The following is a 12,905-nucleotide window of genomic DNA, read 5'->3' on the forward strand; positions in this document are numbered from 1 at the left end:
CATACTTCCCAAGGACGGCAGTCCCCATCACTTGAACAATCCCTCGCGGAATCATGGGGCTTCATGTCCTTAAAATATATTTATACATGGGGGTACAGTACAGGAAGCAAAGTTAGATAAAGTTTCTAGTCATTACAATTCAAATTAGAAGTTGGGATTTGAAGGTAATGGAACCGAGAACCGAGAGAAGGGGTCCCCTGATTTCTCCTAGTTGCCTTGAGCTATAAGTCTTATCAGGTCATATTGCAATACGGGTAAAACATGGATTAGAAGCTCTTTATCTTCTATCTATATATGAACGAGTTATGCAATGCTTTCGAGTGGCATAGCCGCGTAAAATCTCAAGAGTGACTTGATTTTTCTTAGTAAAAAAATGGCTCGTGTTTTTACGAAAAAAACTCAAGTCAAGAGTGGGATATTCACGGTATACGAAGAGAAAACATCGTATAACTAATTTGTCCCATGAGACTCAAAATACATGTAACAATGTAAATTATTATTCATTCAAAATATTTCACCGTTTCTGATTGGCTCAAAGCCCCCCAGCTAAATCTTAATAACCAACTGGCGTTGACCAAATTTGGAAGATGCGAGCATGTATATTGACTTAGAAACGAGGTTGATCGATCGTGTATTGATTTGGAAACGAGGCAATAGATCATACTTCGTTTCCAGCCGCGGCATTGTGTTAAGCTTAAGAGCGCGAAAATTGCGGACAGTAGATTTGAATCGTTGAAGGAGGAAGAAATTGCCTATTGACTCGATGATAAAGATAGCAAGGCTGGATTTTTGGAAATGTGGATCCATCTCAGTCTTCAAAACACTGGTTAACTGGTTTGTTTTCGTTGCCCAATAAATTCCTTAATTTCTTTGTCCGTTGAAGCCTGTTTGATTTCGTTTTGGATTACTTTTTTAAATTTGACTTCCCAGAAATTCTGGCAATGTTGTAGAATGAAAAGTCTTAGCTGTCGATATCTGCCTTGGTTTCCCCCGGAAATTTATAAGGCCGCGCCGGCATTTTTTGGTGAAACACTATTCGTTGCATACCGCAAAATATGCAACGGGTTTTTTGATTTCTGATTGGCTGTCTTCTTTATGACATGGGATAGATATATACACCTAATGCAATTACATTTTGATCGTCTTGGAAAAAATGTTGAAGGAAATATACACCCCATTGCGAGCGCGGGTGGGGGAAAGAGCACGGAGAACGGGAAAAATGAAAAATGGGAACAAAAGAGAGAATTTGAAATGAAGTTATTGTTAGGGCTAGGGTTCATTTTCATTGTCCCGGTTACCAAGCTTGTTGCCCGCTCCCCGCTAACATCTCAGTTGTACATGAATATAGATTTTAAACCGGGAGAATACAACATTTTCCTACGTATTTATTACCTCGGCCGGATTTCCTTTCTCGCGGACTGTTTCATCCTGCACATATACATGACATGAGATACAAAAAAAATCACGGTTACAAACCTTCATAGGCTGGTGTGATTATTTCGCAATCCAATCCCCTTGGGGAACAACAAGAATGCTGTTAAAAGGTCTGAGGCCCAATCCACACAAGACAGGACATTTTTCAACCCGAATATTTGTTTACCCGGATTCGTGTGGACAGAGCCTTAAACTACTCTGAAAAGCAGTTTCAAAAAGATGCGGTTTCGGTGAAAGGATTAACTGGTTGTGCGCTGACGGACGAGCCGATTCGTGAACAAATATGCGGCTTCAAAAAATATCTCGATTCGTCTGTGCGGGCCCTGAATGAAACACACAATTGTTCTTATCACAAGTGGTTGCTAAAACGAGGAGATGCAAAATGGAAACAAAACGGCAGTAAACAAAAAATCGCTAAGAAGTTCAGAAATAGTGTCAAGGGTCTTAGAGAAAACGGAACAGAGTCACTATATAATGTTCTGTCGGGATTATCTTTTTGCCACTTTCCTTGAATGTGGTTTATCCATGTGCTAGCGAAAAACGATGTTTCTTGTATAAAAAATTATGTTTTGGCAGGATCAGAGGAATTTGATCTCCTTTTACTTTAGCTATCCTGTACTTTATTTCGCATTTATTCCTGCAAAGCTAACAGTCTGCCACGTACATAGCGATTAACTAAGCATTACCTTGGCGGGTTTTCCGTTAACGCTAACAGTTAATTGCAAGAGGCAAAGAAACAAGAAAATCACAGCTATTCCACGTTCCATTGTTATCAGCAACGACTACATGAGAAAATATCAACATTTTTCAAACGATTAGTCACTAAATGGAGTGTTACTACATATATCGTCTTGGATACTGAATGATACTTGTTTGCCCGCACAGGTTTTACTAAATCACTCAGTTTCGTCCAAGATACTGAAGATAACGGAGATGACATTTCAAAAGGTTTGGAGCTAGATATTTCCACTAGACGAAAGGAAGCAAGAACTCTAGACCTTCCGAACAACCAGAACTGTCATGGCAAGGTAAAACCAAAGTGGAGGATATGACGCTCTTGAAAAACAGCGATTTGTTACGGTTAATAGGCGTCACTAGCTGTATGTTAAATAATCCCGGTATTTCGGATAGTTCAGAACTCTGTTATCGTTATTTGAAAAGTCGAGAGGCTTGAAAGAAAACGCCCTCCACTAAAATCGACATACCTTGGATGGGTTTTCGCGTCTGGTCAGTTTGAAATAAGGAGCAGTTAAGGGATTGTCACCGTAATAAAACACAATAGCCTTATGAGAGACTGCCCTTCTTAAATGTTCTGCCTTCAAGTTATTAATATTTCACAAGAAATTTTTCAAAAACAGTGCAAAACCAACTTATTGTGTTTGACCATTCCCTGTTCCTGGTAATGTAAACATAAGACGTCTTGCTTCAGTTGTTTGAACGTTACCATCAGATATTTGGAATAACGGACCAACAGCTATCATTTTGTTTTTCATTTGAAAAGCTTTCAACAATTAGTCAAATGGACTATTAACTTTCGAGCCTGATGGGCCAAATATTTTTAAATGAAAATATTTTCAACCTTATTCCCTCGCATTAACATCGTTTAAAAGACAGCTCCACTTCACTACTGAGAATACAAATATGATCTTGACACTGTCTATTAACCCAGACACCAAATCAATAATTTATACAAGTGTCTAAAGAACAAATGAAAAGAAAAATTGGATAACTAGAAATTTGTTTTATAAAAACACTTTGTCGCTAATCTCCTTGCTGTTACTGATGTTTTGAAATGTGGAAGGTTTGCTTTCAGTGTGTTAACATGATGCGTCCATGATTTACATTATTTCAAGAAACCGTAAAAGAAAACGCTGCTGTAAACAAATTTAACAATAATGTCAGGGGAGTGACCGTTTTAACTCAATTGGAGCCATGAATTTGCCAGCAAAAGATGTTTAGTCTTGGCCAAAATACTGGCATCTGAAACATAAATACGAACTGTCAAATCAAAGGACATGATATTCATTACAAAACCTTGCTATTAATAAATAATCCAGTATGAATCGGTAAAAACAATTCGCCACCAGTCTAAACAGTTAGACTACTCTTGATTACTGGTACTTAGGTCGACATGGGACGGTGAAATTTACCTTTTTCAACTTCTTTATAAAATTCGGAATTTTCGTAACGCGGCTAAAGGCGAGTTGTACCATAGAATGCATTTTGAAAACATTTTTTAAAGAAATGACCGAAATGGTAAAGTTTTGGGGCTTTATCGAACGAACAATGTTGATGAAAATTTCATGAATCATTTGTCTGATTTGGTTAAGAAACTGTTTTTCTTAAGTCTTAGGTTTTAATTCAAATAAAATATCTACTTGAAGCCAAACTCTAAACCTGCCAGAAATGCACTATTACGCTTAAAAAAGCTTCAAACAACAAGAGCAAAATGAAACGATGTGTTATTCAGAACATCTCTAATAAAAAAAATACAACTAGCGAAGGAAAGGGAATTCCCACGAAGGATTTGTGTAACTGACGTTGAAATGGTTCCTAAATATAAGAAAACGGCAGGCTTGGACTTGGAGAAACAGTTTATTACTAGTAATTATTCTGGAATTTGGCGGCTACGTAAGATGGATCTCTGGTAGAATCGCGATGCAGGGATATGAAATAAGGAGCGTGAACAACGACGACTGACGGAAGCGAAAGTCGCACCATTAAATTCGTCCTTCGAGCCTTGTCGGGATTATTCGATCTCCCTTAAAAAATGTTGGGAGCGATTCCAAGCATCCTCCTCTTCTCCTAGTCTGGATAGAAACCGAGGAAAGAAAGCAAAAGAACCAGAGCAATCTAAACCGTTTGAGTTCGCCCTCGTCTACGAAGAGCCGAAACAAGAAGAGTTCGTGATCAATAATTACAATATTTTGCTAAGGGGGTTTTTGCATTTGGTTTCTACAGACAGTGAGGAAGCAGTGCGCCGAAAAAGTGGCGATTCAGTTAGACTGACAGGGTTCGTACCCTTTTTTGAACAAAAAAACCTTTTTTAAGGTGGCTCGAACCTATTTATATGCGTGCTGGTTATGTTTTTGATTTGCGTTTTTCAGAATAAAACGTTCAACCGATTTCTATGATTTTTGGCATACCAAATAAATAATGATGGAACTTTAAGAAAATGTTATTTGTTTTCTCGTAGATATAAAAACCCTTGCGGTGAGATATCGGCATATATTTAAAACCGCATTTTTACGAAGAATGTAAACAACTTCGAAATCCCACGACAGATTTTTCCCTAACTTCAGCAAATAAGCCTCAGAGCTCTCTAGTTTTACATCTGCAAGTTTGAAGGCAATCGTGACCGTAGAACTCTCTGCACAAAATGCTGGTCAAATTTAACCTTAAAATGCCACGCTAACACATTTGTTAAAGTACGAATAGAGGTAGAGTACCTACAAACTATGTTCTATCTGAAAGGATATTCCTACCTAAAGCTTTATTGCAAGAAACAGAGTAATCAGAAACCTACGGCGAACATAGTTAGCACTACAAAGAGAACAACTTTATGCTGAGTGAGCGGTAATATTAAAGAACTTCTATTCATGAAACTTACGTTGTATTTGTCCCTCTCTTTTGGAAACAAATCTTAAAAAAGCAAAATATAGCGTATACGAAGAACTGTCAAGAGTTTTTAGCGTCACAGGTTCCCGTTTTGAAAAGAAATAAGGCCACTAACTACAGTACTTCTAACCTTGCTCTGTTTGGAGATGAGTAGCCATTGGTCGGTGAACTTCGGTGTCATATGCCGATAACCTGGTACTTGGTAACCTGGCCAATAAAAACGTCTCATTTATTTATTCAGTCACAATTTGTGAACAAAAAACTATATACATGTTTAACTATCAATCTATTTACACATTAATTAATTAATTATTTTTTTTATCTCTCTATATATTCATCTGTCAATGTAATTTTTTCTCACACAGAAAAAGATAACAAAACGAAAAGAAAAAACGGACAAGAAGATCGGAACCAGAATGCCTCTTGCGCGGCGGACAGGAGAGGCCTGTACCGAGAGCGGGTAAATACCCTCCGTTTACTTTCTTATCTTTTGAGTCTCTGCAGTCGTGTGTTTTAGTCTTGTCTGTTCTCTATTATATATACATACAAGGCAATCCTGCACACATTCCAAAACGAGTGAGTGTGTGAAATGTTTTTTAAAAGCTTTTGGAACAAGCAGGAGCCGCTCCTGGAACAAGACTGAGTCGCACACAGAAACTGTTAAACTTCTTTCAGAAGAGTTAAGAGTGGCTTTCCGTAAATATCGACCCACGGTCGGCACAAGTTGAAAATTTGATTTCGCTCATATTTGGTTCATCGATAACCCTTAATGAGTAATGAAACACGCTGTAGTTAGTTTTCCCAAATAACGAATTCTTTTGTTAAAATTCGAGAAAACTCATTTTGCCCGTTCGGAGCTCAAAATCCACTTCCGGTAAAGCGAAATTTTACACACAAATTCTATTGACTCGTACGTCAAACCACAACGATTTGGCAGCCTTTGAAGAACACGAATAGTTTTTATGACCCTTTCTTTATTATAAGGCGATAAATTTGTGAAAGCTGTAATAATTTGGGGCCAAAAAGGTATTGTTAAAAATAGGCACTATTGACAATTTCTGCCGTTCAAAATTATAGGGATAAAATAATGCAAATTTTTACAATGCGCTATAACTTAAAATTCCGCAAATTGCCTTTCTACTGCTTAACTAGGCCCCAATCTATCAGAAAATCGAAACAAATCTCTGGGCAAACAATTTTAAGTAGCCCGCAAGACGTTGAATTCTACCCTAATTTTGCCAAAAAAACGCGACATTGCCGTGGTTTAAAATAGCGTTACACGGCCCGTCACGCCAGTGTTACCGATAGATATGCTTTAAACAATTTACTTAAAGGCAGATTAAAAGCCAGTTCGAAATTAAATCTTTCGGTAAACCTATTATTCTCATCGATTGAAGCATTTTCTTCAGATACAACATTTAGGGTCCCTGGGATAGCGTCACACACTTTCATGTTCAGTTTCAGACTGGCGATTTCCCTCAAAAAATGGTATATAAACAGAACAAAATCTAAAAACTAAAACTGATTACTGAATGAATTTTTGCATTGAGAGATATTTGGGAATTAAATCATCGCCAATCAATGCCATTTGGTTTATAAAAACTATAATTTCCTTGAAGCAATTTTAAAGCCTAAAAATATTTTAGACTAAGTATTGGTGGAATAGTTCTTTTCGACGTTTTTACCCTTGCGGGCTCTCAAAACTGAAAAAAACTTATTTTCGGGTTGCTTTCCACGTTTCAGTGGAAAATTCCCGAAACAAACGAACGTCTGAAAAGGCAATCGCCTATTTTCTTGGTTGGAAACTTCCAGGCGGAAGTTCGGATTTCATGTCTTCAAACCTTTTTTGAATATTAGTTTCAGGCTTTCGCGGCCGTTTTTCATTAAACGAAACTGACTTAGGAAAATGGTAAACGCGATTAGCGAACGGAATCAAAATTAATTAGTCCTGAATTCTCCTCACCAACTGCCCAAACCGTGAAGCGACCGGTTTACCAATGTAAATAGTAGAAAAGCCTTGATGCCAAGAGCCTGCGATAAAGCTTCCTCTCATCGCTATTTGTCGCCAGAGACATTTCGTCAAAGAGCAGTGAGAGGCGGGTGTATCGCAGACTATGCGTCATATATCTTAAGTACTTTGAGGGGCCTTGTTAAGTGCATAATAGATCGTAGCAAGGGCAGATCATTGCAATATCTCTAATTACTTATTAAGAGACACCAACAGAAAACTCGCTATTCCTCTACCCCAGACAAATGTAAAGAAAAATAGTTTTTTTGGAGCAATTCTTTGGAAAAGCCTTCCTACATATTGACCAGCAGCAGGCGAAGTCTCTTGGGGTTTTTGAGGGCCGGCTGCAAATAATTCTTCCGTCGGGTTTTCAGTCTTCTAGTATTCGGTTTGTGATAAAGACAAAGGTAAGGTTTTGGAGGCCTGCTTGGGCGTCTAAGTTTCATGGACTAATTAGGTTACGGAGGATGAGCAAAGTCCTCAAGTCTGTCTTTCCTTTTTAGGCGTTCCCATTCGTTCGTTACAAGGTTCTTCTTAGGTTTAGTATTATACTCTATTTTGTTTCCCTATTTTTATTTTTGTTGTTGTTGTTGTTTTATTTTTTTGCGGAAAAGACGATGTTCTCTTTCCAAACGCTGTTGAAAGGAACTTTCAGTCTTTTAACCTGTCATCTGCAGTTCAGTATTACAGCTAGAGTTTCCATGACACTAAAACGTCAATCAGTGCAAAGTCTTTCAGGCCACAAAGCAGCCCGTACTTTTTGCGTAAGCCAAGAAGGCGGAATAGTCGAGGTAATGGTCTGGACCAAAACAAAATGGTCGTTCCTCGTTCGGAGAGAGGTGAGTGAGACTGGGGAGAGAATCGAAAAATAAGTCTAAAAAATACAATAGAGAATGACAGAGAAATAACAAAAGAAAGAAACAAGAAAAAAAAAAAGTTTCGCAGTCTAAAAGCAGTAGAAAAGTTAGTACTACCAAATCCGTTCCTGCTGATCAATAACGAGCGCCAAAAGTGCTCGACGCTCAAGTTGAATACCGCATTTCTTCGAATAAGCGCCCAACCTCGAATTAGCGCCAACCTCGAATAAGCGCCCATCCTAAAGGCAGCAAAGTTAATAAGCGCCCACCCCCACCCCACTCCCTCCCACACAAACTCTAATAAGAGATAATAAGTAATAAAGAGACCCTCCCGAAGACGGAGTTTTCTTCAGAGCATTTAACAGAAACCTTGCTTTGTTACATCTCCGCTTTTTGTTATTACCATTTATTGTTTTGTTGCAAAACTAACATACTACACTTGCTGAGAATGGCGAAAATTTAATAAGCGCCCAGCCTCGAATAAGCACCCACCTCGAATAAGCGCTCACTCTCAAGGTCCAAAAATTTAATAAGTGCCCAGGGTGGTTAATCGAATAAATACGGTATATAACATAAAACTGGCCTTAAGGTAGTTGGGAAAACGCAAAGAAAAGTGGGCTAGAAAAAATGGCGAAGGGGCGGGGTTAGGGAGAGAGGGCGAAAGGTCCTCCTACTCTCTCCCTCTTACTCTCTTCCACGTTTGTTTTCCTCCGTTCCCCATTTCGCGCCACTGTCATCCACTATCCACTATCCACTGTCCACTACGCCTGGAATAGGTTAGTTCATAGTGGGCCAGAGAGTTTTTTTTCCAATGGTGATGCAAGGGATCTATAGATGTCCATTTAGGAGCATTTGCCATTTTTAAATGCTCATGATCTCGCTGCAACTATTCCTGCTTTAGCATTAGTAAAACGACACTTTTTTTTCTATTTTCCGTTTTGCTGTAGAGGAAAGTTTTTGGTGATTTCTTTTTGATGATGGTGTTTCATCGTCGATCGAAACGAGTTAAAATGTTTTCTGAAACGTTCGTTACAATGTAACTTTATAAGCGTGATAGTAATACATCGAAACGTACATTTATACTTATACATAATTACTTGAAAGAGAAAACTCGCAAGAAAAAAAAAAAAAGAGTTCTAATTAGTTAATATTGGTTATCCCCGTCTTAAATTTAACGTATTTATGCCTTTTGACGCATGTTTAAATTAATAAAGCACACCACTGTACTTGTTTAAAGTTTGTTTTCGTTGGGCTCCGGTCGTCGAAGTCTTGCCGACGTCGCTCAAAAAAGCCGACTTTTGGGCAATTCTACACTATATATTGTATCCAAACAAAATGACTCTTCTAAATAAGATAAGTGTATTGAAAGATGTAAGATAGATTGTATGCTGGAATTTGGCATGTGATCAGCGTTGAATAGAATGTTGAAAGTGAATCTGTCGTTAACACCGCTGGCGTGACGGACCGTGTCACGCTATTTTTAACCACTGGAATGTCGCGATTTTTCGCAAAATTAGGGTTGAACTCGGCGTCTTGCGGGCTACTTAAAATCGTTTGCCCAGAGATTTGTTTCGATTTTCTGATATATTGGGGCCTAGTTAAGCAGTAGAAAGTCAATTTGCGAAATTCTAAGTTATAGCGCATTGTAAAAATTTACATTATTTTAACCCTATAATTTTGAACGTTAGAAATTGCCAATAGGGCCTATTTTTAACAATACCTTTTTGGCCACAAACTTATTACAGCTTTCAAAAATTTATCGTCTTATAAGAAAGAAAGGGTCATAAAAACTATTCGTCTTCTACCAAGGCTGCCAAATCGTTGTGGTTTGACGTACGAGTCAATGGAATTTGTGTAAAATTTTGCTTTACCGGAAGTGGGTTTTGAGCTCCGAACGGGCAAAATGAGTTTTCTCGAATTTTAACAAAAGAATTCCTTATTTGGGAAAACTAACTACAGCATGTTTCATTACTCACTAAGGGTTATCGATTAGCCAAAAATGAGCGAAATTCGAATTTTGAACTTGTGCCACAAAGAGTCGATTTTGGTCGATATTTACAGACAGTCGCTCTTAAGTATTTACGTCAGCAGTTCGCAGCAAGGTCATCCTAGAATAAAAATAATAAAAATAATACACAGAGGAGTATCAGTGTCCACATGTTTGACAGTTTCATATCACGTAGGAAATGAGCTTGAGCACCTCATTCACTTTGTTTCTGATCATACTATATTACAGGATGTATTTCCGGACAATGCGGCAAAAAGGAAGATTTAGTGATAAGATCCGTACAAATAATGGTTGCCCGTGGACGGGAGATTTGCGCAACAAAGAGGTAAAAAACCCAATATAATTAAATTAATATTTCCAAGGTACAGTTCTTGTCATGCACGGCTTCTTAAATCTGAAACATTATCATTCCCAAGTCGAGCGTGCATTTTGAGGCACGTTTACCGATGGTCAGTTACTATGGTTCTTAAGTAGCAGGTTGGCAAGCTATTTATGAGTGAAAATGCATGATTTAACTTATGGTGTTCCATAAAAAGGAAGACATTGAACAATAACAATTAACGAAGATGGTCATTGTGTATTTCCATTCTGCCTTGATTTGATTGATTGAGCACAATACCGTCCACACTAGTATGCTCTAAGAGGGTGGGCGGGGGTGAGGGTCTGCTCTTATGAATATGCATTCCTCTCAGAAGAATTTGACAATAACTATGCGAAATGAGTGCACTATGGGGTCTAAATTTCTCTCGGGAATACCATGGCCTAAAAAAAATTAACAGTTTTTAATTTAAATGAAAAAGGATAAAGAGATTATTTGTCTGACAAATAGGATTTTTATGGTTTTCTATAAATGGTAGTCTCGCATGAATCAGGAGGAGTTGAACCTTCTTTATTTGCAAAGTTGTTGTTATTGGCATCCAACCCAGTGCCAGGTCAGTTGTTTCAATCCGTGAGCTTACCAGTGGATGCCTGTCTATCAGAAAAAATACGGGCACAAATTTGGAAGGAGGAATATGTAGACTTTGGTTCACTACTTGCCAACCCTGTGTTGATCGATCGATATCAAATTCAGACAGCGGTTTTACCCCTCTCTTTGCTTTGAACCATTGGCTAAGCACAAAAAGGTTACAACAATTGAAACGTGGTTAAGCAGTTTTCATGTTTTGTGGGGGCTTACACAAAACAATTTCCGTATGAGGCCCCAACCCTCATGAAATATGGGGAGATAATTCAGGGCCACAACTGGAAATTTTACGACGAGAATTTTCGTTTTCTGAGGCAGGCACACCGTGCCGCTCTTCCGTGGGATCGAATGCATGGCGAGTTGTAGCTTAAGTCACAAGTTTCCCTTCGTCGACCACACCAAAACCCAGCTCATCCACCAAAAGGAGAAGGCAGATTTTGTCCCAAAAGGATATTGCTTTAAATTCCATAAGAACCGTAAGTGTCTTCCTAGTTGTACTTTTAAGCACCTTTGCTACAGGTGTTGAGGGGTCACACCCAATTTCAAAATGTAATTTTCGTGGCTCATCATAAATTGCCAGTTCTCAGCCCCGACCTGCCAAGTCCTCCCCATCGGCATTCCAGCCTCCCAACTCCAGTAAAAGTTGAGATATTAGGTTTTCTCCTAGGGTTACACCCCTTCCACTGTTGAATTTTTGTTATTTGGTCTTACTCAAGGTTTTCCGGTTCACTTTCAAGGTGACGTAAATCTAGAACAGCTACGAATTTAATGTTGGCTCTAGATAATCCAGAAGCTGTTGATGCTAAGCTCCAAAAAGAGCTAGAAGTCCATAGATTGGCAGGTCCTTTCCAATCCCCTCCTTTGTCTCCCTTCTGGATTTCACCTCTCGGCTTAGTCCTAAAGAAGGTTCAGGGAGAATTTCGCTTAATCCATCAATTGTCTTTCCCGACCGGCTTCTCTGTTAATAACGGCATTTCTTCAGATCATACCAGTGTTAAATATGCTACAATTGATGAGGCCATCCAACTGATTAAAAGTGCTGGTCCAGGTTGTTTTGTGGCCAAGACAGATGTTAAAAATGCATTCCGGATTATCCCCATTCACCCTGATGATTATGGTCTCTTTAGGATGCAGTGGAGGGGGCTCTATTATTATGACCGATGCATGCCAATGGGTTGTTCCTCTTCCTGCTTGACTTTTGAAATGTTTAGCACAGCTGTGGAATGGATTGCTCGTAATACGCGAAAAATTGATTACATTTTACACATCCTTGATGATTACCTCCTAGTTGCTCCTACTGAGCAGCTCTGTCAACAACAGCTGAATTTGTTTTTGTCACTTTGCTCTTACCTGGGTATTCCCATAGCACCAGAAAAGACTTCTGGTCTCTCCACTACCAAGTCGTTTGGGGGTATTGAATTAGACTCCATTTTTTGGGAGGCTCGTCTAACTCGTTATAAGATTGAAAAATGTATTTCCCTGATCTCAGATTTTATCCACCGCAAAAAGGTCACCTTAAAGGAGGTGCAGTCCCTCAACGGCCTCTTAAATTTTGCTTGTTCAGTCATAAGACCAGGTTGAGCCTTTTTAAGACGTCTGATTGACTTGACAGTGGGTGTACGTTTACCGAACCATTACATTAGACTTAATCGTGAGGTAAAGGAGGATCTCAAAACATGGCTACCTCATTTGCTACAGAGCGGGGAATTTCTGATGCTCAAACAAGGGCTTTTGGTCGATGGAAGTCAAATGCCTTTCTTAAATATATTAGAATAACGTCACTTTCAACATAATTTTTCTTTTGCATGTAACTCTTGCATAGCTTGCGGGGGAGGCTGTGCATGGGTTACTTGAAAGTGATGAGACTTAATAGCAAGGGCAGCAGTCCTATCATTTTCCAGTACTTATATACAAAGGAGTTTGGGGTTCTGATTAGCAAGGGCAGCAGTTCCCCATAGTCCAATCTCCAGGCTAAGGGCCTGATGTTTCTTTTCTTTCCATGGTTTCTTATTAAGA

General features: G+C 38.8%; 1 protein-coding gene and 1 long non-coding RNA gene across 2 annotated transcripts; one reads left to right on the plus strand and one right to left on the minus strand.

Moving 5' to 3' along the window:
- Positions 1 to 2,240, minus strand: LOC140943870 (uncharacterized). Its single transcript, XR_012166642.1, has 3 exons — positions 2,121 to 2,240; positions 1,393 to 1,428; positions 1 to 68 (listed from the first exon to the last, which is right to left on the minus strand). It is a non-coding gene; the product is annotated as an uncharacterized lncRNA (long non-coding RNA).
- A 9,417-nt stretch (positions 2,241 to 11,657) lies between these two features.
- On the plus strand, positions 11,658 to 12,470 carry LOC140944362 (uncharacterized). The gene has a single exon (XM_073393523.1). The coding sequence runs from the start codon at positions 11,658 to 11,660 to the stop codon at positions 12,468 to 12,470; it is 813 nt and encodes a 270-aa protein (XP_073249624.1).
- Positions 12,471 to 12,905: the final 435 nt, after the last annotated feature.

Source organism: Porites lutea, chromosome 7 (genome assembly GCF_958299795.1).
Source record: "Porites lutea chromosome 7, jaPorLute2.1, whole genome shotgun sequence".
Classification (NCBI taxonomy): domain Eukaryota; kingdom Metazoa; phylum Cnidaria; class Anthozoa; order Scleractinia; family Poritidae; genus Porites; species Porites lutea.

What these genes read in the sequence shown, in the direction of transcription:
- LOC140944362 (XM_073393523.1), top strand. Translation starts at nt 11,658, where the DNA reads ATGTTGGCTCTAGATAATCCAGAAGCTGTTGATGCTAAGCTCCAAAAA.